The 23,488-nt window shown below is 40.8% G+C and overlaps 1 protein-coding gene across 1 annotated transcript; it reads left to right on the forward strand.

Annotated features, from left to right (window-relative positions):
- Positions 1-21,985: 21,985 nt before the first annotated feature.
- Positions 21,986-22,259, forward strand: LOC308617605 (cytochrome c-like; the record flags this gene model as incomplete). The annotated part of the gene is made up of 1 exon (XM_081234824.1): positions 21,986-22,259. The coding sequence occupies exon 1, from the start codon at positions 22,050-22,052 to the stop codon at positions 22,257-22,259; it is 210 nt and encodes a 69-aa protein (XP_081090950.1). The 5' UTR covers positions 21,986-22,049.
- Between the last annotated feature and the right edge of the window lie 1,229 nt (positions 22,260-23,488).

Consider the following 23,488-nt stretch of genomic DNA (forward strand, 5'->3'; position numbering starts at 1 on the left):
TTTCCTGTCTCTTATGGAGCATGGAGCACCTAACCCTCACCCCACAAACAGCCCCTGGAAGAAGTAACCCTGTACATCCTATGACAGCTCTCTTCCCAGACAAGCAATAGTTGATTGGATGAAGTCAGTCAATCTGTTGGCACTCAGCAAGCAATCAGTCCAAATCAATCAAGAATTTTAACTAAGAGAAGCAGAAAACGCAGAAGAGAATAGGCATTTCAAATGCTTTCATTTGAAAGCCTTGCATGCCTTGCCACCTAATACTTGCAACCAAAAGAAGCTAGACTAAAAAAACTGTGGTAAAGCTCAAGGCTGAATCTTTTTTTTTTTTAACTGATTCATGCTTATTTCATAGAATAATGCTTAGAAGTGGGATGCTAGCTCAACTTTATATATTTAAAAAATTTTTTGACTTATATTGCCACATTGCTCTCTAGAAATGTTAAATCAGTTTATTCTTTTTCCAACCATCACTAAAGATTAGTTTTACGATTTTATTTCCAAAAATCATATCTCACTGTTTTAAGTTGCACATTTAAACTTAAAACAAGTTCCAAGTGAGCTTTAATATTTTCTGTGGGTATTAGCCATTTGTATTTCTTCTTTCATGAATTGCCATTAATGATCATTTGCCCATTTTTATCTGAAATAATCATATTTTTCTTATTGATTTAAAATAACTCTTTATATGTTACAGACTTTAATCTTGATCAGGATCCTTTTCATTGTGAGCTAGTGGGAATTAGAAGGAAGGCAGAAAAAGATGACAAGGATTTGGGTGAAGGTCAGCAGCCAAAAGAGGGTCAGGTCAGGGGACGCTCCACCTCCTGACTCTCCTTCCTTTGCCCTAGTTGTGTCTTAAATGTGGAATACAGGTGTCGCTGGATACTCACAGAGACTTTCAAAGGGGTATATAAACAGAGAGAGTTTTGAGTCCAGATCCTCACATTTCATATAACTTGTTCCTTAAACCGACTGCCTGAGAGCTCCTTTCCTACCTCAATTTTCCTATAGTGTTTCTCCTACTTTAGAAAATCTCATTAAGATGATTTGCACTAGGGCACGCATATTGGGAGACATTTCTATAACTACCTTTACTTCCATCTATGTGAACAAAATTTCTCAGTGTTTTTACTGAGATGCATTTTCAAAAATTAAAAATTATTTTTCTTAAGAATGACCTATCAGAAGTTGTAATATAGGGGCTTCCCTGGTGGCTTAGTGGTTAGGAGTCTGCCTGCCAATGCAGGGGACTTGGGTTCGAGCCCTGGTCCGGGAGGATCCCACATGCCGCGGAGCAACTAAGCCTGTGCACCACAACTACTGAGCCTGCACTCTAGAGCCCGTGAACCACAACTACTGAGCCCACGTGCCACAACTACTGAAGCCCACGAGCCTAGAGCCCATGCTCCACAACAAGAGAAGCCACCGCAATGAGAAGCCTGAGCAGCGCAAGGAAGAGTGGCCCCTGCTCACCGCAACTGGAGAAAGCCTGTGCGCAGCAACAAAGACCCAGTGCAGCCAAAAATAGATTTTTTAAAAAAGTTGTAATATATCCATGCTGTTTTGATCAGTTACGGCATATATTGATCAGGATAGTGTAAGCTACCTTACAGTAACTAATAAACCTAAAACTTCAATGGCTTACCCAACAAAAGTGTATTGCTAATTTTTATATCACAGTCTGGTGAAGACAAGGAGGCTCTTTTGGGGGACTCTCCTCCAAGGGGGCCTTAGATAACTCTGCTACCATCTTGCATCTTTGCCATCTCAGAGTTTCCAGCTTCCAACAAAGAGAGAGAGAGAGAGAGAAGGAGAACTAGAGCTCAACTCACTGTGAGCTAGGACAGGAAACAATACATTTCTGTTCAGATTCCCAAAGGGAAACTGAGAAATATAAACTTTCTGTACCTCCAAGAGGATAAAAGGATGTGGTGAACACAGCATTGTTTCTGCCATAGGTATTCCCAATAATTATTGTAATGATGACTCAATCCAGGTGAATTTTTTTTAGCAGTTAGAACCTTATGACCAGAGGTAAGAAAAAAATGCTCTAATTTCACTTTATTTATTTATTTTTATTTTATTTTATTTTTTTAAAGAAGATGTTGGGGGTAGGAGTTTATTAACTTATTTATTTATTTTTGCTGTGTTGGGTCTTCGTTTCTGTGCCAGGGCTTTCTCTAGTTGCGGCAAGCAGGGGCCACTCTTCATCGCGGTGCACGGGCCTCTCACTATCGCGGCCTCTCTTGTTGCGGAGCACAGGCTCCAGACGCGCAGGCTCAGTAGTTGTGGCTCACGGGCCTAGTTGCTCCGCGGCATGTGGGATCCTCCCAGACCAGGGCTCGAACCCATGTCCTGTGCATTAGCAGGCAGATTCTCAACCACTGCACCACCAGGGAAGCCCCGTAATTTCACTTTATTTTTATAGAGAAGTATGAAGTGGGAAATAAATACTCTTAATCACAAAAAGACATTTTATTAGGATAAAATTCGGTAAATGAATAGAAATAAAAATACGAGGGGAAAACGAAAAGATGTAAAATTTGCAACTCTTACCCAGTGGATGATGGCAGGTATCAATTTGCTGTAGTATTTATTCCATTCCATTCCATTGGATTTATTATGATTTATTTATTATGATGATTTAAGTAACAATATCACTTTAAAAAGCCAATACTGACAACAGACCATAAATTATATCCTTTGCTACTGTTCAACATATTGATGAAATGTTTTACATTACAACATAAAACTGAAGGAGGGTGCATTAGGAGATAGTGAACAAAAGCACTGCAGCCCAGTGTCCTATCCTATCTTTAAGGAAACACCCACCCAGTTTGATTTCTTTCTTAAAAAACTAAGAAAGAAAAGTACACTGTAATGGAACTGCTTCTGTTGCACTGGACTTGCAGATGCCATGAGCTGCAAACCACAGTAGTTTATGACACCAACTTCCCAGGAAGTCCAGGGATAGAGAGTGCCAGGTACATTTCTTGGCAGAGTTCACATGTCAAGGTAACAACCAGACCCACAGTCAGCCATGCCCTGCTTAGCTTTGCGGTCAAGGTCAAGCTACCTTAGGATTTAAGTCTTCCGCCCAGAAGCCGGTGAATTCTTACTGCCTTGCTCATCAGCTGGTCATATTCATCCACTCTCCCAGCTAAATAAACATCCTGCCACTTTACAAAAGAATCAGAAGCAGCCTGTCTTTTTGACTGTGGAAGATGGCAGTTTTAGACAGGGTTCTAGTTCTTCCTAAAAAGGCCCATTGACCTTTATTGCAAGTGAAATAGCTTATGGAAACAGTAAATGGCTAACCTCACTATACCATAAAATAGAGCTCCCTACAGACTCTTCTCTCTCAGCTCTGGCGAGAAGCCTGTAATAGAACTCATAAAAGCCTCCGTGCCATTCCCCAGGTGCAACCCTTACAGAAGTACAAATAGGAAGTTTCCAAAATTGCTTGAAGAGAAGATAGTCTAAGAATAATGCCAACTATTTAGCAGATGCTTCTTGACCGGAATTTTGAGATCACTTTCTTTTTGGCATTTGCTCTTTAACTAGTATAAGTGACAACTGACAACATACTGGAAACATAGGAGAGGAAGCTTACATTAAAAGGCAATTGAGAATGCCATCTGATTTGGAAATTAAAAAAATAAATTCTACTCTCTGAGCCAATGAAGTTAAAAGTCATAAAATAGAAACTTTTGTTAGGTTTCAAAAAATAAATAAAAACCTGATTCTAAAATATTGATTGAGCACCAACTATTTGCAAGATGAAGTGCTACAGGAACTAAGAAGAAAGATGGGATCAGCTTAAAAGTCAAGAATTCAGGGCTTCCCTGGTTGCGCAGTGGTTGAGAGTCCACCTGCCGATGCAGGGGACACGGGTTCGTGCCCCGGTCTGGGAGGATCCCACGTGCCACGGAGTGGCTGGGCCCGTGGGCCATGGCCGCTGAGCCTGCATGTCCGGAGCCTGTGCTCCGCAATGGGAGAGGCCACAACAGTGAGAGGCCCGCGTACTGCAAAAAAAAAAAAAAAAAAAAAAAGTCAAGAATTCAGAAAGTCCTTTTCTGACCAACACACAGTCATCCCTTTCACATATCTTATTTTATTTTCACTATGGAGTTTATCACTACCTGACATTTTCTCCTTTATTTCTGTATTGGTCTCTCTCCCTATGAGAATGTAAGCTCCATGATTATTGAGACTTTGCCCATTTTCTCCACAGCTATAACCCCAGGGTTCTGAACAGAGCCCAGCATGTCGTAGACTCTCAGCACATTTTGTCAAAGAATGAGTAAATTCCGAAGCCTCAGAGGAGCGTGGACTCACAAGGGGCAGAAATTGAAACCCCAAATACAAATAATTTTCATTTATGTATTCATTAAAAAAGAGAACAAACAAAGCAATAAGACACAAAGAATTGAAGGATCTTATGGAAAGAATCAAGTTTCCTAGAGGAACTAATGATATTGGGCTTCAATTCCCTGGGCTAGTGTGGGGCTGGCGGACAGGGCAAAGTGTGGAGTATACACAGGGAATATTGGTTCCATGCCTACAACTTTATGTGAAAAGAAGGATTGCTAGCAAAGACTTTATGATAGTCAACCAATTATTAAGCCTTTGTTCAGTATATATCCTGTACCCTACTTCATGTGTTAGTCAGTCCTTCCTAAATGTGGGTGTCCAGATGATTCCTGGTTCTGCCCTCTCAGCTTAGGTCACACCCATAGCATCAGCAAATAAAAAACCCAGTCTTTAAAAGGAAGGCAATCTGTAATCTAAGAGTAATTTAAAGAGGCCTCCACCTGGTATGAGCTCCCAAGAGCACATTTTAAGTATGTAATCTACAAGATTTCAGGTTATGCTGTGATTGTCTTGCTAGGGCCTTAGGGACAGACCATATGCCTGTGGATGGGTGGATGAACACTTCCTAGAAGGGAATGAATCTTTCTTTCACTGTCATTCTAGAAGTTATCAATACTGCACAGAGAATAAGGGCTCTGGAAGTGGGCCTTACACTTGGGTCAGAGATTATCTTTCTCCTCTTTTATGGGGGCGGGGGGCGGGTGGGTAGTCATACTGTCCAAACTCCAGGAAGTAGAGGTTCTCTTGGCATCTGGAGGCAGGTACCCAGCCCCAAAGGGGACCCTAAAGCCAGTCCGGGATGTGCTGTTCTATTTCTCTTCCATTCACTTCCAACTTTCAGTAATGTCTTCCTGTATTTTACCCTGGTGTTAAGTGTCTTGGAGTTAGAGGGGGGAATCTGTCCCACATTGGTTGGAGTGACAGAAGGGAGAAGAGCTCCCCTTCCCTGTTACACGCAGTGAGGCTGTCATGGGGTGAGCTGCAATGGTCACCAGCAGAGGACAGCTGAGTTCAGAAGCATCTTGTGAAGGTCACTTGTAGTAGTGACAGCTGGGTCGAGAGAAAAAAAGGAGGCTCTGCCTGCCTTTCTTATGCTTGAGATGGCTTCTGAAAGCATCTGGAAACCTGGAGGAATAGCTGAGGGACAATTAGAGGAAGAATTATCCCTGGCAGTCAGTTTAGTCACTAAAATTAATAAACTTGTTCCAGATAAATTCTTAGTAAAATTGAAATTTCATACATAACATTTTTTTAACATCTTTATTGGAGTATAACTGCTTTACAATGGTGTGTTAGTTTCTGCTGTAGAAAGTGAATCAGCTATACATATACATATGTTCCCATATCCCCTCCCTCTTGCATCTCCCTCCCACCCTCCCTATCCCACCCCTCCAGGCGGTCACAAAGCACCGAGCTGATCTCCCTGCGCTATGTGGCTGCTTCCCACTAGCTATCTACCTTACGTTTGGTAGTGTATGTATGTCCATGCCACTCTCACTTTGTCACAGCTTACCCTTCCCCCTCCCCACGTCCTCAGGTCCATTCTATAATAGGTCTGTGTCTTTACTCCCGTCCTGCCCCTAGGTTCTTCATGACCTTTTTTTTTTTTTTTTTAGATTCCATATATATGTGTTAGCATACAGTATTTGTTTTTCTCTTTCTGACTTACTTCACTCTGTATGACAGACTCTAGTAAGGAATTATCCATTCTAATTTTTTTCCAAGACAGCATCTTGCTCAATAGTGAAATACAAGGTTTCCCTTTAAGGTGAAGAAAAGGCAACATTGGTAACGTATTTCACATATAATATTGTTCAAGTACTACCCAATTGGATAAGAGAAAAATATATATAAATAATTGAAAAGGATGAACCCCAATGATAACTATTTATAGATGATATAATCACATAGCTAAAAGCGAGCCACATGGTAAACTACTGGAAATGATAAGATAATCCAGGAAAACTGGTTATAAAATGCAATAATCTATAACCAGTAACTTTTCTACATAAAAACAAGTTACAAAATGTAATGAAAAAAAATTCCCATTTACAAGAGTGCTCAGAATAGTAAAATACTTTACAAGAAAAATAACAATAAATGTGCAGGATGTTTATGACTTGGAGGAATCTTGAAAGAATAAAATGGCATTTTCAATGTTTAGATTAAAAGTTAAATATTATAATGATGTCAACTTTCTTTAAATTAAATTATTCATTGAATGTAACAGCAACAAAAATGCCAAGAAGTTTTTTTTGGTTATTGTTTGAAATCACATGTCTCAAATAAAGATATTCATTACACAATTATTATAGTTGCCATAGCCTGGAAACAATATGAATGTACATCAATAAGAGACTGGTTAAATTATAGTTTATTCCCAGATGATACCATTATGATATTCTGCTATTTTAAAAAAATAAGGGCTTTTGCAAGGAGCCCGCGAGGGGGGTTGGCGCGCGCTAAATGGGAGAAGCACTGGTTTGAGAAAAGCATGGGTCGCAAGTACACATTGGGACCCTGCCATTAATGGAGGGGAAAAGCGGGGAGACGCCAGCAGATTCCATCCTGTAAGCTGGTAGGAAGCCTGAAGGCTTGATGGGATTCCAGTGTGATAGGAGGCAAGGACATGCTTCAGGACCCCGGAGGAAGATGGCGGAAGAGTAAGACGCGGAGATCACCTTCCTCCCCACAGATACATCAGAAATTCATCTACACGTGGAACAACTCCTACAGAACACCTACTGAACGCTGACAGAAGACCTCAGACCCCCCAAAAGGCAAGAAGCTCCCCACATACCTGGGTAGGGCAAAAGAAAAAAAGAATAAACAGAGACAATAGGATAGGGACGGGACCTGCACCAGTGGGAGGGAGCCGTGAAGGGGGGAAGGTTTCTACACACTACAAGCCCCTTCGCGGGCGGAGACTGTAGGTGGCGGAGGGGGAAAGCTTCGGAGTAGCGGAGGAGAGCACAGCAACAGGGGTGCGGAGGGCAAAGCGGAGAGATTCTGGCACAGAGGACCGGTGCCCTCAGGCACACACCAGCCCGAGAGGCTTGTCTGCTCGGCCGCCGTGGCGGGCGGGGCTGGGAGCTGAGGCTCGGGTATCGGCTTTCAGTCGGAGCGCAGGGAGAGGACTGGGGCTGGCAGCAGGAAGAGAGCCTGAAGGGGTTAGTGCACCACGGCTAGCCCGGAGGGAGTCCGGGGAAAGGGTCTGGAGCTGCTGAAGAGGCAAGAGACTTTTTTCCCTTTTGTTTCCTGGTGCGCGAGGAGAGGGCATTAAGAGGGCTGCTTGGGGAAGCGCCGGAGACAGGCACGAGCCGCGGGTAAGGCACGGACCTCGGAGACGGGCGTGGGCCGCCGCCGCCGCCGCCGCCCACCGCCGCGGCCCGCCGCCGCCGCCGCTGCCGCCGCCGCGGGGCCTGTGTGCGAGCGCGGGTCACTGTCCGCCCCGCCTTCCGGGGGGCCTGTGCACCCCGCCACTGCCGGGGTCCCCGAGACCCGGGGACGGCTTTCCCGGGAAAGCGCACGGAGCACCACGGGCTGCTGCAACGTCACGCCGGCCTCTGCCGCCGCAGGCCCGCCCCACACTGCGCGCCCCTCCCTCCCCTCTGCCTGAGTGAGCCAGAGCCCCCGAATCAGCGGCTCCTTTAAACCCGTCCTGTCTGAGCGAAGAACGGACGCCCTCCGGCGACCTACGCGCAGAGGCGGGGCCAGGTCCAAGGCTGAGACCCGGGAGCTGTGAGAGCAGAGGCAGGGAAATCTCTCTGTGCAGCCTCGGAGGCAGCGGATTAAAGCTCCACGGTCCATTTGATGTGCCCTGCGTCTGTGGAGTGCATGAATGGAGAGCGAATCATCCCAAATTGAGGAAGTGGACTTTGAGGACAAGATTTAAGACTTTCCCCCCTTTTCCTCTTTTTACAACGAATTATTCCAAATTAAGGAGGTGGACTTAGAGAGCAAGATTTCAGACTTCTCGCCCTTTTCCTCTTTTTACAACGAATTATCCCAAATTGAGGAGGTGGACTTGGAGAGCAAGATTTTTGATTTTTCCCCCGCTCTCTTTTTGTGAATGTGTATGTGTAATCTTCTGTGTAAGATTCTCTCTGTATAGCTTTGCTTCCACCATATGTCTCAGGGTTCTATCGGTCCGGTTTTTTTTTTTTTTTTTCAATAATTACTTTCTAATTTTAATAACGCTACTATATTTCATACTTTATTCTATTTTACTTTACCTGCTCTTTCTTTTTTTCCTACTCTCCCTTCCTCCCTCCCTCCCTCCGCTCCTCCTTTCCTTCTTTCTTTTTCTTTCCTCCCTCCCACCCTTCTTCTTTCCACTTTCTTTTTCTTTCCTTCCTCCCTCCCTCCTGTCTTTCTTCCTTTCCTTCCTCCCTCCCTCCCTCCTTTCTTTCCTTCTTTCTTTCCATCCTTCCTCCCTCCCTCCCTCCTTTCTTTCTTCCTTCCTTCCTTCCTTTCTTCCCTTCTTCCTTTCTTTCCCTCTCTCTTTCTTTCTTCTACTAATTCTTTCTTTCTACTTTTTCTCCCTGTTACTCTGAGCCGGGTGGATGAAAGGCTCTTGGTGCTGCAGCCAGGAGCCAGTGCTGTGCCTCTGAAGTGGGAGAGCCAACTTCAGGACACGGGTCCACAAGAGACCTCCCAGCTCCACATAATATCAAGCAGCGAAAATCTCCCAGAGATCTCCATCCCAACACCAGCACCCAGCTTCAGTCAACGACCAGCAAGCTACAGTGCGGGTCACCCTATGCCAAGCAACTAGCAAGGCAGGAACACAACCCCACCCATTAGCAGAGAGGCTACCTAAAAACATAATAAGGCCATAGGCACCCCAAAACACACCACCAGACGTGGACCTGTCCACCAGAAAGACAAGATCGAGCCTCAACCACCAGAGCACAGGAATTAGTCCCCCCCACCAGGAAGCCTACCCAACCTACTGAAACAACCTTAGCCACTGGGGTCAGACACCAAAAACAACGGGAACTACGAATCTGCAGCCGGCAAAAAGGAGACCCCAAACACAGTAACATAAGCAAAATGAGAAGGCAGAAAAACACACAGCAGGTGAAGGAGCAAGATAAACACCTACCAGACCTAACAAATGAAGAGGTAATAGACAGTCTACCTGAAAAAGAATTCAGAATAATGATAGTAAAGCTGATCCAAGATTCTATTTCCATGATCCATAATCTTGGAAATAGAATAGACAACATGCAAGAAACAGTTAACAAGGACCTAGAAGAACTAAAGATGAATCAAGCATCGATTAAAAACACAATAAATGAAATGAAAAATACTCTAGATGGGATCAATAGCAGAATAACTGAGGCAGAAGAACGGATAAGTGAGGTGGAAGATAAAATAGTGGAAATAACTGATGCAGAGCAAAATAAAGAAAAAAGAATGAAAAGAACAGAGGAGAGTCTCAGAGATCTCTGGGACAACATTAAACGCACCAACATTCGAATTATAGGGGTTCCAGAAGAAGAAGAGAAAAAGAAAGGGACTGAGAAAATATTTGAAGAGATTATAGTTGAAAACTTCCCCAATATGGGAAAGGAAATAGTTAATCAAGTCCAGGAGGCACAGAGAGTCCCATACAGAATAAATCCAAGGAGAAATACACCAAGACACATATTAATCAAACTGTCAAAAATTAAACACAAAGAAATCATATTAAAAGCAGCAAGGCAAAAACAACAAATAACACACAAGGGAATCCCCATCAGGTTAACAGCTGATCTCTCAGCAGAAACCCTACAAGCCAGAAGGGAGTGGCAGGACATAATTAAAGTGATGAAGGAGAGAAACCTGCAACCTAGATTACTCTACCCAGCAAGGATCTCATTCAGATTTGATGGAGAAATTAAAACCTTTACAGACAAGCAAAAGCTGAGAGAGTTCAGCACCACCAAACCAGCTTTACAACAAATGCTAAAGGAACTTCTCTAGGCAAGAAACACAACAGAAGGAATATACCTACAATAACGAACCCAAAGCAATTAAGGAAATGGGAATAGGAACATACATATCAATAATTACCTTAAATGTAAATGGACTAAATGCTCCCACCAAAAGACACAGAGTGGCTGAATGGATACAAAAACAAGACCCATATATATGCTGTCTACAAGAGACCCACTTCAGACCTAGAGACACATACAGATTGAAAGTAAAGGGATGGAAAAAGATATTCCATGCAAATGGAAATCAAAAGAAAGCTGGAGTAGCAATTCTTATATCAGACAAAATAGACTTTAAAATAAAGACTATTAGAAGAGACAAGGAAGGACACTACATAACGATAAAGGGATCGATCCAAGAAGAAGATATAACAATTGTAAATATTTATGCACCCAACATAGGAGCACCTCAATACATAAGGCAAATACTAACAGCCATAAAAGGGGAAATCGACAGTAACACAATCATAGTAGGGGACTTTAACACCCCACTTTCACCAATGGACAGATCATCCAAAATGAAAATAAATAAGGAAACACAAGCTTTAAATGATACATTAAACGAGATGGACTTAGTTGATATTTATAGGACATTCCATCCAAAAACAACAGAATACACATTTTTCTCAAGTGCTCATGGAACATTCTCCAGGATAGATCATATCTTGGGTCACAAATCAAGCCTTGGTAATTTTAAGAAAATTGAAATTGTATCAAGTATCTTCTCCGACCACAATGCTATGAGACTAGACATCAATTACAGGAAAAGATGTGTAAAAAATACAAACACATGGAGGCTAAACAATAACGAAGTGATCACTGAAGAAATCAAAGAGGAAATTAAAAAATACCTAGAAACAAATGACAATGGAGACACGACGACCCAAAACCTATGGGACGCAGCAAAAGCAGTTCTAAGGGGGAAGTTTATAGCAATACAATCCCACCTTAAGAAACAGGAAGCATTTCGAGTAAACAACCTGACCCTGCACCTAAAGCAGTTAGAGAAAGAAGAACAAAAATACCCCAAAGCTAGCAGAAGGAAAGAAATCATAAAGATCAGATCAGAAATAAATGAAAAAGAAATGAAGGAAACGATAGCAAAGATCAACCAAACTAAAAGCTGGTTCTTTGAGAAGATAAACAAAATTGACAAACCATTAGCCAGACTCATCAAGAAAAGAAGGGAGAAGACTCAAATCAATAGAATTAGAAATGAAAAAGGAGAAGTAACAACTGACACTGCAGAAATACAAAAGATTATGAGAGATTACTATAAGCAACTCTATTCCAATAAAATGGACAACCTGGAAGAAATGGACACATTCTTAGAAATGCACAACCTGCCAAGACTGACTCAGGAAGAAATAGAAAATATGAATAGACCAATCACAAGCACTGAAATTGAAACTGTGATTAAAAATCTTCCATCAAACAAAAGCCCAGGACCAGATGGCTTCACAGGTGAATTCTATCAAACATTTAGAGAAGAGCTAACACCTATCCTTCTCAAACTCTTCCAAAATATAGCAGAGGGAGGAACACTCCCAAACTCATTCTACGAGGCCGACATCACCTTGATACCAAAACCAGGCAAGGATGTCACAAAGAAAGAAAACTACAGGCCAATATCACTGATGAACATAGATGCAAAAATCCTCAACAAAATACTAGCAAACAGAATCCAAGAGCACATTAAAAGGATCATACACCATGATCAAGTGGGGTTTATCCCAGGAATGCAAGGATTCTTCAATATACGCAAATCAATCAATGTAATACACCATATTAACAAGTTGAAGGAGAAAAACCATATGATCATCTCAATAGATGCAGAGAAAGCTTTCGACAAAATTCAACACCCATTTATGATAAAAACCCTGCAGAAAGTAGGTATAGAGGGATCTTTCCTCAACATAATAAAGGCCATATATGACAAACCCACAGCCAACATTGTCCTCAATGGTGAAAAACTGAAACCATTTCCACTAAGATCAGGAACAAGACAAGGCTGCCCACTCTCACCACTCTTATTCAACATAGTTTTGGAAGTTTTAGCCACAGCAATCAGAGAAGAAAAGGAAATAAAAGGAATCCAAATTGGAAAAGAAGAAGTAAAGCTGTCACTGTTTGCAGATGACATGATACTATACATAGAGAATCCTAAAGATGCTACCGAAAAACTACTAGAGCTAATCAATGAATTTGGTAAAGTAGCAGGATATAAAATTAATGTACAGAAATCTCTGGCATTCCTGTACACTAATGATGAAAAATCTGAAAATGAAATCAAGAAAACACTCCCATTTACCATCGCAACAAAAAGAATAAAATATCTAGGAATAAACCTACCTAAGGAGACAAAAGACCTGTATGCAGAAAACTATAAGACACTGATGAAAGAAATTAAAGATGATACAAATAGATGGAGAGATATACCATGCTCCTGGATTGGAAGAATCAATATTGTGAAAATGACTCTACTACCGAAAGCAATCTACAGATTCAATGCAATCCCTATCAAACTACCAATGGCATTTTTCACAGAACTAGAACAAAAAATTTCAAAATTTGTTTGGAAAAACAAAAGGCCCCGAATAGCTAAAGCAATCTTGAGAACGAAAAACGGAGCTGGAGGAATCAGGCTCCCTGACTTCAGACTATACTACAAAGCTACAGTAATTAAGACAGTCTGGTACTGGCATAAAAACAGAAAGATAGATCAGTGGATCAGGATAGAAAGCCCAGAGATAAACCCACGCACATATGGCCAACTTATCTTTGATAAAGGAGGCAGGAATGTACAGTGGAGAAAAGACAGCCTCTTCAATAAGTGGTGCTGGGAAAACTGGACAGGGACATGTAAAAGTTTGAGATTAGATCATTCCCTAGCACCATACACAAAAATAAGCTCAAAATGGATTAAAGACTTAAATGTAAGGCCAGAAACTATCAAACTCTTAGAGGAAAACATAGGTAGAACACTCTATGACATAAATCACAGCAAGATCCTTTTGGACCCACCTCCTAGAGAAATGGAAATAAAAACAAAGATAAACAAATGGGACCTAATGAAACTTCAAAGCTTTTGCACAGCAAAGGAAACCATAAAGAAGACCAAAAGACAACCCTCAGAATGGGAGAAAATATTTGCAAATGAAGCAACTGACAAAGGATTAATCTCCAAAATTTATAAACAGCTCATGCAGCTCAATAGCAAAAAAACAGACAACCCAATCCAAAAATGGGCAGAAGACTTAAATAGGCATTTCTCCAAAGAAGATATACAGACTGCCAACAAACACATGAAAGAATGCTCAACATCATTAATCATTAGAGAAATGCAAATCAAAACTACAATGAGATGTCATCTCACACCAGTCAGAATGGCCATCATCAAGAAATCTAGAAACAATAAATGCTGGAGAGGGTGTGGAGAAAAGGGAACACTCTTGCACTGCTGGTGGGAATGTGAATTGGTACAGCCACTATGGAGAACGGTATGGAGGTTCCTTAAAAAACTACAAATAGAACTACCATATGACCCAGCAATCCCACTACTGGGCATATACCCTGAGAAAACCATAATTCAAAAAGAGACATGTACCAAAATGTTCATTGCAGCTCTATTCACAATAGCCCGGAGCTGGAAGCAACCTAAGTGTCCATCATCGGATGAATGGATAAAGAAGATGTGGCACATATATACAATGGAATATTACTCAGCCATAAAAAGAAACGAAACTGAGCTATTTGTAATGAGGTGGATAGACCTAGAGTCTGTCATACAGAGTGAAGTTAGTCAGAAAGAGAAAGACAAATACCGTATGCTAACACATATATACGGAATTTAAAAAAAAAAATGTCATGAAGAACCTAGGGGCAAAACGGGAATGAAGACGCAGACCTACTTGAGAATGGACTTGAGGATATGGGGAGGGGGAAGGGTGGGCTGTGACAAGGCGAAAGAGAGGCATGGACGTGTATACACTACCAAACGTAAGGTAGATAGATAGTGGGAAGCAGCCGCAGAGCACAGGGAGATCAGCTCGGTGCTTTGTGACCGCCTGGAGGGGTGGGATGGGGAGGGTGGGAGGGAGGGAGATGCATGAGGGAAGGGATGTGGGAACAGATGTATATGTATGACTGATTCACTTTGTTATAAAGCAGAAACTAATTAAAAAAATAAATAAATAAACTTTAAAAAAAAAAAATAAATAAGGGAGGGAATTCCCTGGCAGTCCAGTTGTTAGGCCTCTCTGCTCTCACTGCCGAGTACACAGGTTCAATCCCTGTTCAGGGAACTAAGATTCTGCAAGCTGCACGGTGTGGCCAAAAACAATTAAAAATAAAATAAGATGAAATGAAATAAAATAAAACAAAATAGTAAAGTAAAATAAAATAAAATAGAATAAAGGGAGATCTGCAGGCCTGGCTGTGGAATAATCTCTAAGTGTATTGTTAACTGAAAAGTTCAAGCTGCAGAAATACATACACACACACAAATGACATACTGTATCTATACATATGTGTACATATATAAAGATATACACACATGGATATACATACACATATATGCATAGATATATTATGATGTCATGTGTAAACACACACACACATACACATGCTTCAAAGAGCACTCAAGAAGCTTTGCCACTGAAGATAAGGAATGGGGGATGGGGTAAAAAAGACTTACCTTTTTGCCATATATCCTTTTTATGCCATTTGGTGTTTTTACTATATGTATATCTTAACTTTTCAAGAGATAAAAAAGTTTTTAAGCAATAAAATGAATAAAAGCATAGACCTAAAAAAGATACTTGTTCAGGTTAACAGTATCAAAATGTAAATGGGCATTCCCATCTACCCGCTGTCAACTTCTACTCATATCCTAGAGAAATTCCTGCCCATGTGCACAAGTAGACACGTACAAGGAGAGAGGGGCATGGCATGGAGGGGGCAACTAAAACATTATCTATCTCTATAGTATCTACCACTTAGAATGTGAATACATATTCCTAATAAAAAATTGGAAACAAATATCCATCAGCAGGAGATATTTAATAAATTTTGGTACAGCTAAGGACTATGCAGATGTTAAAAGGAATGCAATAAATCCATACATAATATAGAAACTTGTTCATGTTATTAAGTGGAAAATCAAATTGTAGCACTATGTATGTAGTAGTAGTAACTTTTTTGTGTAAACATAAAAAGTGTATGGAAGGAAATATATCAAACCATAAATAGTAGATGCCTGAGTAAAACAGTATTTTATCTGCTTCCTCCGAGCCAAGCCTGCTCCTCCTTATTTCCTTCCAAGCTGCTTCCTGAGAGAGTAAGAGGTTTCTGGTCTTGGCTGTGAATCCTGGTGAGCTGGGTCACTGATGTAGTCCTGGCTCCAGTCTGGCCTTTAGCAACTCTTTAGTGTGTTGCAGAGCTCTCTTACAGCCACCAGCAACATTATACTCTGGTTCCTAATCTGCAGCTCCTTGTGCGTATTGGCTCCTGGGGGATTTTGCATGAGGGGGGAATGATGGGGTTGACGTGTTCCTGTGGCTCCACCACAACCCCTAAGAGATACCTCCAGGCGTCTCTAGAGGGAACTTTCCCTTTTCACTTTTTACAATCGGTGTCCATGGATTTTTGGAAAAACAGTTTATAAAACTGTAAAACAAACGTAAATTGCAAAAAAAAAAACCTCTGACATTCCTAAGAATAAGCTTAACCTTAAGCTTGAACATAAAAATAACACATGTAAAATGATATATCTTTACTGATGCTTCTCACTGTCATGTGCAAAGGATTTGTGACCACAAGAGGATTAATAACCACTCTACTCAACCTGTTTAGTTTATTTTGTTTGGCTGGTTTTTGTTATACTCATTTTTTCTTTTCCAAAATGGGTAATGTACTATTACTTGATACGTATTTAGTTAAAAAGAATATTAAGTAAGTTTGATCAATCTACATCTTTACTAGATAAATTTTAGTTTACATTATTAACATTTTATTAGGAAAAAAATCTATTACTTTCCTTTAAGCATTTTATTAAGTTTATTAAGTCTTGATTTATTTGCACATTCATTTGGAATCACATGGTCTCCTCTCCCTTTCTTTTCCCTTCTCCCATGAGAGAAAGTCTCTGAAATAATTTTGGAAAAGAAAATATGATTACTGAGTCAAAAGCTACAAAAATATTAATGCCTCCTGATGCAAGTTTTCAGTTTGCTTTTTACAGCTTAACTTCTTTGATTTTGCAATACCTTATAAGGTATCAATATATTCATTTAATACAAGCCTCAACAGCTTTAAGCAATACATATAATTTTTTATCTGCTAGTTAATGTACACCAAAGCTTCCCTCTTTATTCCTAAAATAGGCCCATCTTCTGAGACATATCTGTTTGTTTACTGATAAACATCATCAGATTTAGAATCTCTCGCTGGAAATCTTCCCACATAAGGAAACATGTTTGTGAGACATCTTTCCTGAACATCAGTATCACATCATGCTTTATCCTTACCAGGTCCACAAATCATAAGATATTCAGTGAAAATAGACATTGTAGGATATCACTTTGACGTACAGTCAGTTCAAGGGCGACTGAATGGTAGCACAGGTGTGTGGCGTGTGACTCATGCAGGCCCCACCCCCAGGTGCAGTGAGTCACTCAGCCGGCAGAGAGCTCCCCTGGGATAATGGCACCATCAAGAGAATCTCTTGACACTCACTCATCTAGGCTGATAGCGTCATTTAGACAAGCTAAGAGCCAAAAGAATGCCAAGGTCAGTGTTTTTGTAGCAAGAATTAATTTTTATTAATTTAAAAATGAAAATGGTAAATAACATTTAAGACAGTCTTAGAGAAATCGTGTCATAGTCCAACACTATGAACTATACAGCTATTTTCAGTTTTGCATATGGCCTTCCATTTCTTATAGATAGTTAGCTACTTACAATCATAGGTATTTTATCTTCTGTTTCTCTCAGTCAACTTTATATCACAAGCATGTTCCCATGTTTGTATAGAGCTTTCATAATTATTATTTTTAATGGCTGCATGAAGGCCATTTGATTAATTTTATTACTCTGTCTATTCCAGTGCCCATTATAATGCTCCTGATGAGAGCATAGGATGATGCTAGTCTAAGTGCTAGTGCCAAAACACCTCGGTTCAAATGTAAGTTTATTAACCTCTGTGCCTTAGTTTTCTGGTCTTTAAAATGACGTTGATGACAAGTCCAACCACACAGGTTTGTCATGATTAAATGAATTAATTTGCATAAAGTACTTAGAACAGTGCCTGGTACGTGGTGAGCAGTCAATAAATGTGAACTATCATTATTGATGTATAAATGACTTTGGAGCCTTCAAGTCATCTCTTGCTTTTGCTATTACAGACAGCAGTACAATGAATCTCTCTACTTATCAGATGTTTTGCTTCTGTATAATTATTTCCTTAGATTAAATTTCTAGGAATCAGATTGCTGGGTCAAAGAGTTTATCACAGTGATTACTTTTAAAGAAATTCCTTGAACCTTTGCCCTTGAAGAAAATGTGATGGCATAGAAAACAAATACAAGTTGATATAAAAGAGATGATCAAGAAGAGAAATCATGGCTTTATTTATAACAATAATTTAGTAAAATCCCATTTTATTCATAAAACTGGGTAGGTAGACCTTATACAAAGAGCCCGGGTTCCATTCAACTGATTTAATCCAATAAGTATTTCCCAGTCTGCTCTATGCTTGTTCCATACTAGGTGTTAAGCAGAGTATGGAAGGCTATGAAGTGGCCTTTGTCCTTAAAGAGTCAAAATCTATGTAAGAAGGTAAGATATGAAGGTAGTATGAGACTATAGAATCAGGGTCCAAATTACTTTTTTTTTCATCCAAAATCTATGGTACAGACACCAAATATTAGGCATAGTCAGCTGGCAATAAAGAGATAATATTCGGTTTCTGGTGAAGAAAAAAGTGCGTGTGGGAGAGAGGGACAATGATACAGATGAACTTGTATACAAAACAGAAATAGACCCACAGACATAGAAAACAAACTTACGGTTACCAAAGGGGAAGGGGGGGGTATGATAAATTAGGAAGATGGGCTTAACATATACTCACTACTATATATAAAACAGATAACCAACAAGGACCTACTGTATAGCACAGGGAACTCTACTCAATATTTTGTAATAACCTATAAGGGGAAAGAATCTGAAAAAGAATATATATATATATATATATATATATATATATATATCTGAATCTCTGTGTTGTACACCAGAAACTAACACAACATTGTAAATAAACTATACTTCAATAAAAAATTAGTTCACTGATTAAATATACGAAGGGGAAAAAAAAAAAAGAAAGAGAAAAGTGTGTGACCATCCAAGTGATAACTAAATTGAGCTCCACTTTTTTTCTCAGAATCTAACATTTTATAATTGCTTTCAATACACCTCAAACCAACAGGCCAGACCTGCATTTGAATATCATCCACAGAAACTGTTTGCTCTTGCTAAAACACATTCTTATCCCTGCCAGTTAAGATAAAAGCACTCCTCAGACTTCACCTGTGGGCTTTAGCCAAGCGGGCCCAAAAGGGGTGCTCAGGAGTGGAGATGGCTTTGGTGGAGAACTGGGGATGTGTGTGTCTGTTTAGGAAGGGCCTCTGCTAGCTGAAATAACAAAATCATCTCTATCTCGCCTGTTTTTAGGGAGCAATGCTAACGTGTCTGGAACAACCAAAGTCTCCCACCACCACTCTGCTGTCCTCTCTCTTTTGTCTCAGTGTCGAAGGAAGGGGGTCCAACTGCCTCTCCTCTTTGAGATGAGCAAGAGCACTGATTTCCAGGAAGCCAAACCTGAAGTAGAAGCAGAGCCTTTTCTTGTCATTGAGGAAGACTTCCCAATCACTGTAAACCCTTTCCGTAGGGGGCAAGCCCCATATAAAGGGTTTTCCGGTCTTTGAAAATGGCCTGCCAAACACCATTCTTGTGCCTTATCCAGCAGTTATCAGACTGCCTACTATGTACAGATCCTCTCAAACTGACAGGTACCAGATGCCCCCAGAAGGCTTAAGCCTCTGCAATGTCCAGAGAAGGAGCTGCTTTGCCCAAACAGGTCCCGAAGCAGACAAGTGAAACTGTCTTCCTTATATGGTGAAAAGTGCCCTGTCGCTTTAAGGCCAAGAGACTTGGCTGCAGATGGTCCCTGGGAAGTTTGCGGGCAGCCCCATCCTGTGTCTGAGCCTCGCAGCTGTGCAGGTGAGTTCCCAAACCTTCTTTCCCCAATTTGCCCTCTGCAGTCTCTCTCCTGACGTGGCTGGTTGGAAATGCTGTTACAGAGGGCTAGAGAAATTCAGGGTCAGTAGAGATGGTGTTGTTTGGAGAAGTTTTGAGTTGAAGGGAAAAAACAAGGTTACTAGGGAAATGTGCAGTGATGCAGCCAGTGAGGATGCTTCTAACTTCCTGTGGGGAGGAAGCATCCAGGTTACAAGAGACCCTGAGGCTTTTCAGGACAGGGCAGGGGAAACAAATTCAGCAGTGGAAGAGGGACAGATGCTAGGTAAGACCCCACAGGGCTAAGTTTGGAATTCTGAGCTATAGAACCTGGTCAGCTGCAAGTTTAAACCAGGCATAGGTGGGAGGAAATAATGCTTCTGCAAATGCTGAAGTCTTTGCAGAGCTACAGGGCTGACTGCAGAAGAGAAAGTGAACGCGTGTGTTTGCAGCATCTACTGGAATGGAAGGCTGCAGCCTTAACCCTTCGTTCAACCTGGCTGATTAGCAAGTAGGGTTTGACAGCACAGAGCACAGGGTGAGGGTGGGGATGCCTGCGTGGAGTATTGTGGTAGAAGACTAAAATAAATGGGTAAGACTATGATCGTGGAACCGCATCTCTGGTATCCCCACAGTACCACCTGCAGAGAAAAGAGATTTTTCTAAGCTTAGAAATTCTGTGTCATCCACAAGCAAAGAACTGGAAGAAGAAGTCTCATTTAAGCTGATTACTGCTCTGTCATTTACTAATTCAGTTTCCTGACTTCTTTTAGCCTGTGGCCTGGAGCCTCCTAAAATATTAATTTGGAATTAACGAATAGAACTTTTTAAAGGCTAAAGATGAGCTAGCAAAGCCCTTTAACTGAGCCCACTCATCAGCTACAACCAAAATAGAAGTCCACCCAGGAACTTAAAAAGAGAGATGCCAGATTATAGGACTGGGCTTGTTTTCCCTCTTGGTTGAGTCTGGGGCCATTCATCATTCAGAGGCCAGTGGTTTCTCTACAGTTGTTGTGTGGCGAGTGAACACGGAGGCTGGATTAAAATTCCTTACATACCCCATGCCTTTAAAAAATATTCATTCATCTGGGTAGTCACTGAAGAATTCGTTTTATTATTAACTAACAAGTGCTCTATCTACTTGTTTTCTAAAGACAGAATGTTCATGAAAAAAGATTTGTTTTATCAACAGGGATTTGTTAGTACAAGGGTTCCCCTTTTCTCACCTCTGATGGCTGGGCCAAGTGGGAATTATAGCTTGCTGAATAGGAAGATCTGTTCTTGACTCTAAAAACAGCAAAGGGCTCTACTTTAGCCTTACCCATTCAGAAACGCCGATGTCCTGAGCAAAAAGTTAACTTTTGAGTTCATAATTTGGAAGGGAGGGGTGCTTGGGTATAACTTTGCTTCCTTTGTTTCAAGTTAAATCCAGAAAGCGGTGTCAAATATACTGCTTTCAAATATGAATGCCGCCAAGAAAAATAAAATCCAATCCCCAAAGCTGGAAAATCTCTAAAAGTAACAGACTGTGACCTTTTATGAGCTAAATCAAAGTGTTTAAAAGGAAAAAAGATGTGGCTTCCTGAACATTTCACATAGTGACCCTCAATCACATACTGACTGCACAACATCTCTTAAGCTATTTATTTTATCTGTGCCTTGGTTTCCTCACCATTAAACCGTGCATTGTTGGCAGGGACTTTCCAATGAAGTGGAAAGATCCATTGGAGCTGGAATTGAGCAAATCTGGGTTAAATTTCCAGTCCCTTCGTTTATTCCATAACCTTAGACAAGTTACACAGCCAGTCTGAACCTCGGTTTCCTTATTTGTAAAGAGAGTAAATAATTAACAGTGTCATTAGAATTAGAGGCACCTACCAGTACACAGGCTCAGGCCTGCATGTCCTTGGACTTGGAGAGCAGGATGTCCTGCTCACAAGCAGGAACCTTTGTATCTTGCATGAAAAATGGACGGTCTAAAAATGGGTGATATTGGGATTTCCCTGGTGGCACAGTGGTTAAGAATCCGCCTACAAATGCAAGGGACACGGGTTCGAGCCCTGGCCCGGGAAGATCCCACATGCCGCGTAGCAATGAAGCCCGTGGGCCACAACTACTGAGCCTGTGCTCTGGAGCCTGCTAGCCACAACTACTAAAGTCCGCATGCCACAATTACTGAAGCCCGTGTGCCTAGATCCCGTGCTCTGCAACAAAAGGAACCACGACAAAGAGTAGCCCCTGCTCGCCGCAACTAGAGAAATCCCGCACACAGCAACAAAGACCCAACGCAGCCAAAAATAAATGAATAAAATAAATAAATAAATATTTTTAAAAATAAAAATGGGTGATGTTGAGAAGGGCAAGAAGATTTTAGTTCAGAAGCGGGCCTAGTGCCATACCATGGAAAAGAGAGGCAAGCACAAGACTGGGCCAAATCTCTATGGTCTGTTTGGGCAAAAGACAGGTCAGGCCCCCGGATTTTCTTACACAGATGCCAGCAAGAGCAAAGGCATCTCTTGGGGAGAGGAGACACTGATGGGGAATATGCAGAATCCCAAGAAGTACATCCCTGGAACAAAAATGATTTTCACAGGCATTAGAAGGGGCTGACTTGATAGCTTATCTCATAAAAGCTTCTAATGAGTAATAGTTGGCCATTGCCTTATTACAAAACAGAAGTGTCTCATGACTTTTTTTTTAATGTGTACCGTATTTAAATCGGCCTCATACACCAGAATTCCAATCATGAATGGCTGGTAGGATATTTCTTTTGGACGGCCCTGATTTATATAGATTGACTCCTAGTTAAATTAATATGATCAGCTTTTTGAATTTTGATACTAATTCCAGCTCAGCAAGTGCTATCCCTGTTTTCCCCTTCTAAAGATATGATTGGACTTGATGTTCAACTCTTCATAGAGATGGTGAACACCATCTCAAAACCTACAGGAAATTGGTTTTATATTTAAATTTATATAACTGGTTATATTAATATATTTAAAGACAGAGGATATCCCTTCACTGTCTCATAGAACAGTAAGACTCACCTGCATTTCACGTTGTGTTCATTAGCCTGCTAAAGGCAAGGCCTGAAGATAAGCTGGCAATGTCCACTTTATCTTTTTGGTCTAAACTATGCCATTAAATTAAAATTCCCTGTGTCTAAAATGTTGTCTTTTACTTAATGAAAGGCATTTTAGTGTGGTTTATGTATAATATCAAATAAAGAATATTTAATACTTCTCACATTCCATAGGTGACCTATAAGATCAAATGCTTTTAAACTTTAGCATCACAAGCCATCACAGCAAGCTTTGCTTATGAATTCTTTACCAACTCAAACTAAGTTACAATTCAGGATTGTCTTTTAAACCACTATCCAAAAATACATGCAACTGTAGCATTACCATATATGCATGATTGGCAATGGTGCATTTGCCAACTCGTTAGAAAGGTTAGAGGAGATATACCATCAGCACAAATTTGTAAATTATGTGATCCTAAGGCTGAAGATAATTAAAAACAAAGTCATGGATCAAAAAGAAAGAAAGAAAGAAAGAAAGAAGAAAAATTATTAAAGGAAATTTAGAATCCAGTAGAGTCTCCAAAAATATTATTTTACAGTTCCTTCTTTTTCTTTATGACTTAGGAAACTATATTGTTCCTTGGGGGAGGAAATGAGTTTTGAGAGTGGAAACCAGTTCTGCAGCACAACTTTAGAACCACTGCTCGTTCACCCCCTTCTCCCCACCCCCCTTCAAAAAAAGGATGCCCAACTCCCTTGGAAATCCATTCCTAGTTATTAACCAGGCTCATTGATCAGAAGTCCTTCTTAAAGC

The sequence above is a fragment of the Mesoplodon bidens genome (genome assembly GCF_964165515.1).
Source record: "Mesoplodon bidens genome assembly, chromosome: 5".
Lineage (NCBI taxonomy): Eukaryota > Metazoa > Chordata > Mammalia > Artiodactyla > Ziphiidae > Mesoplodon > Mesoplodon bidens.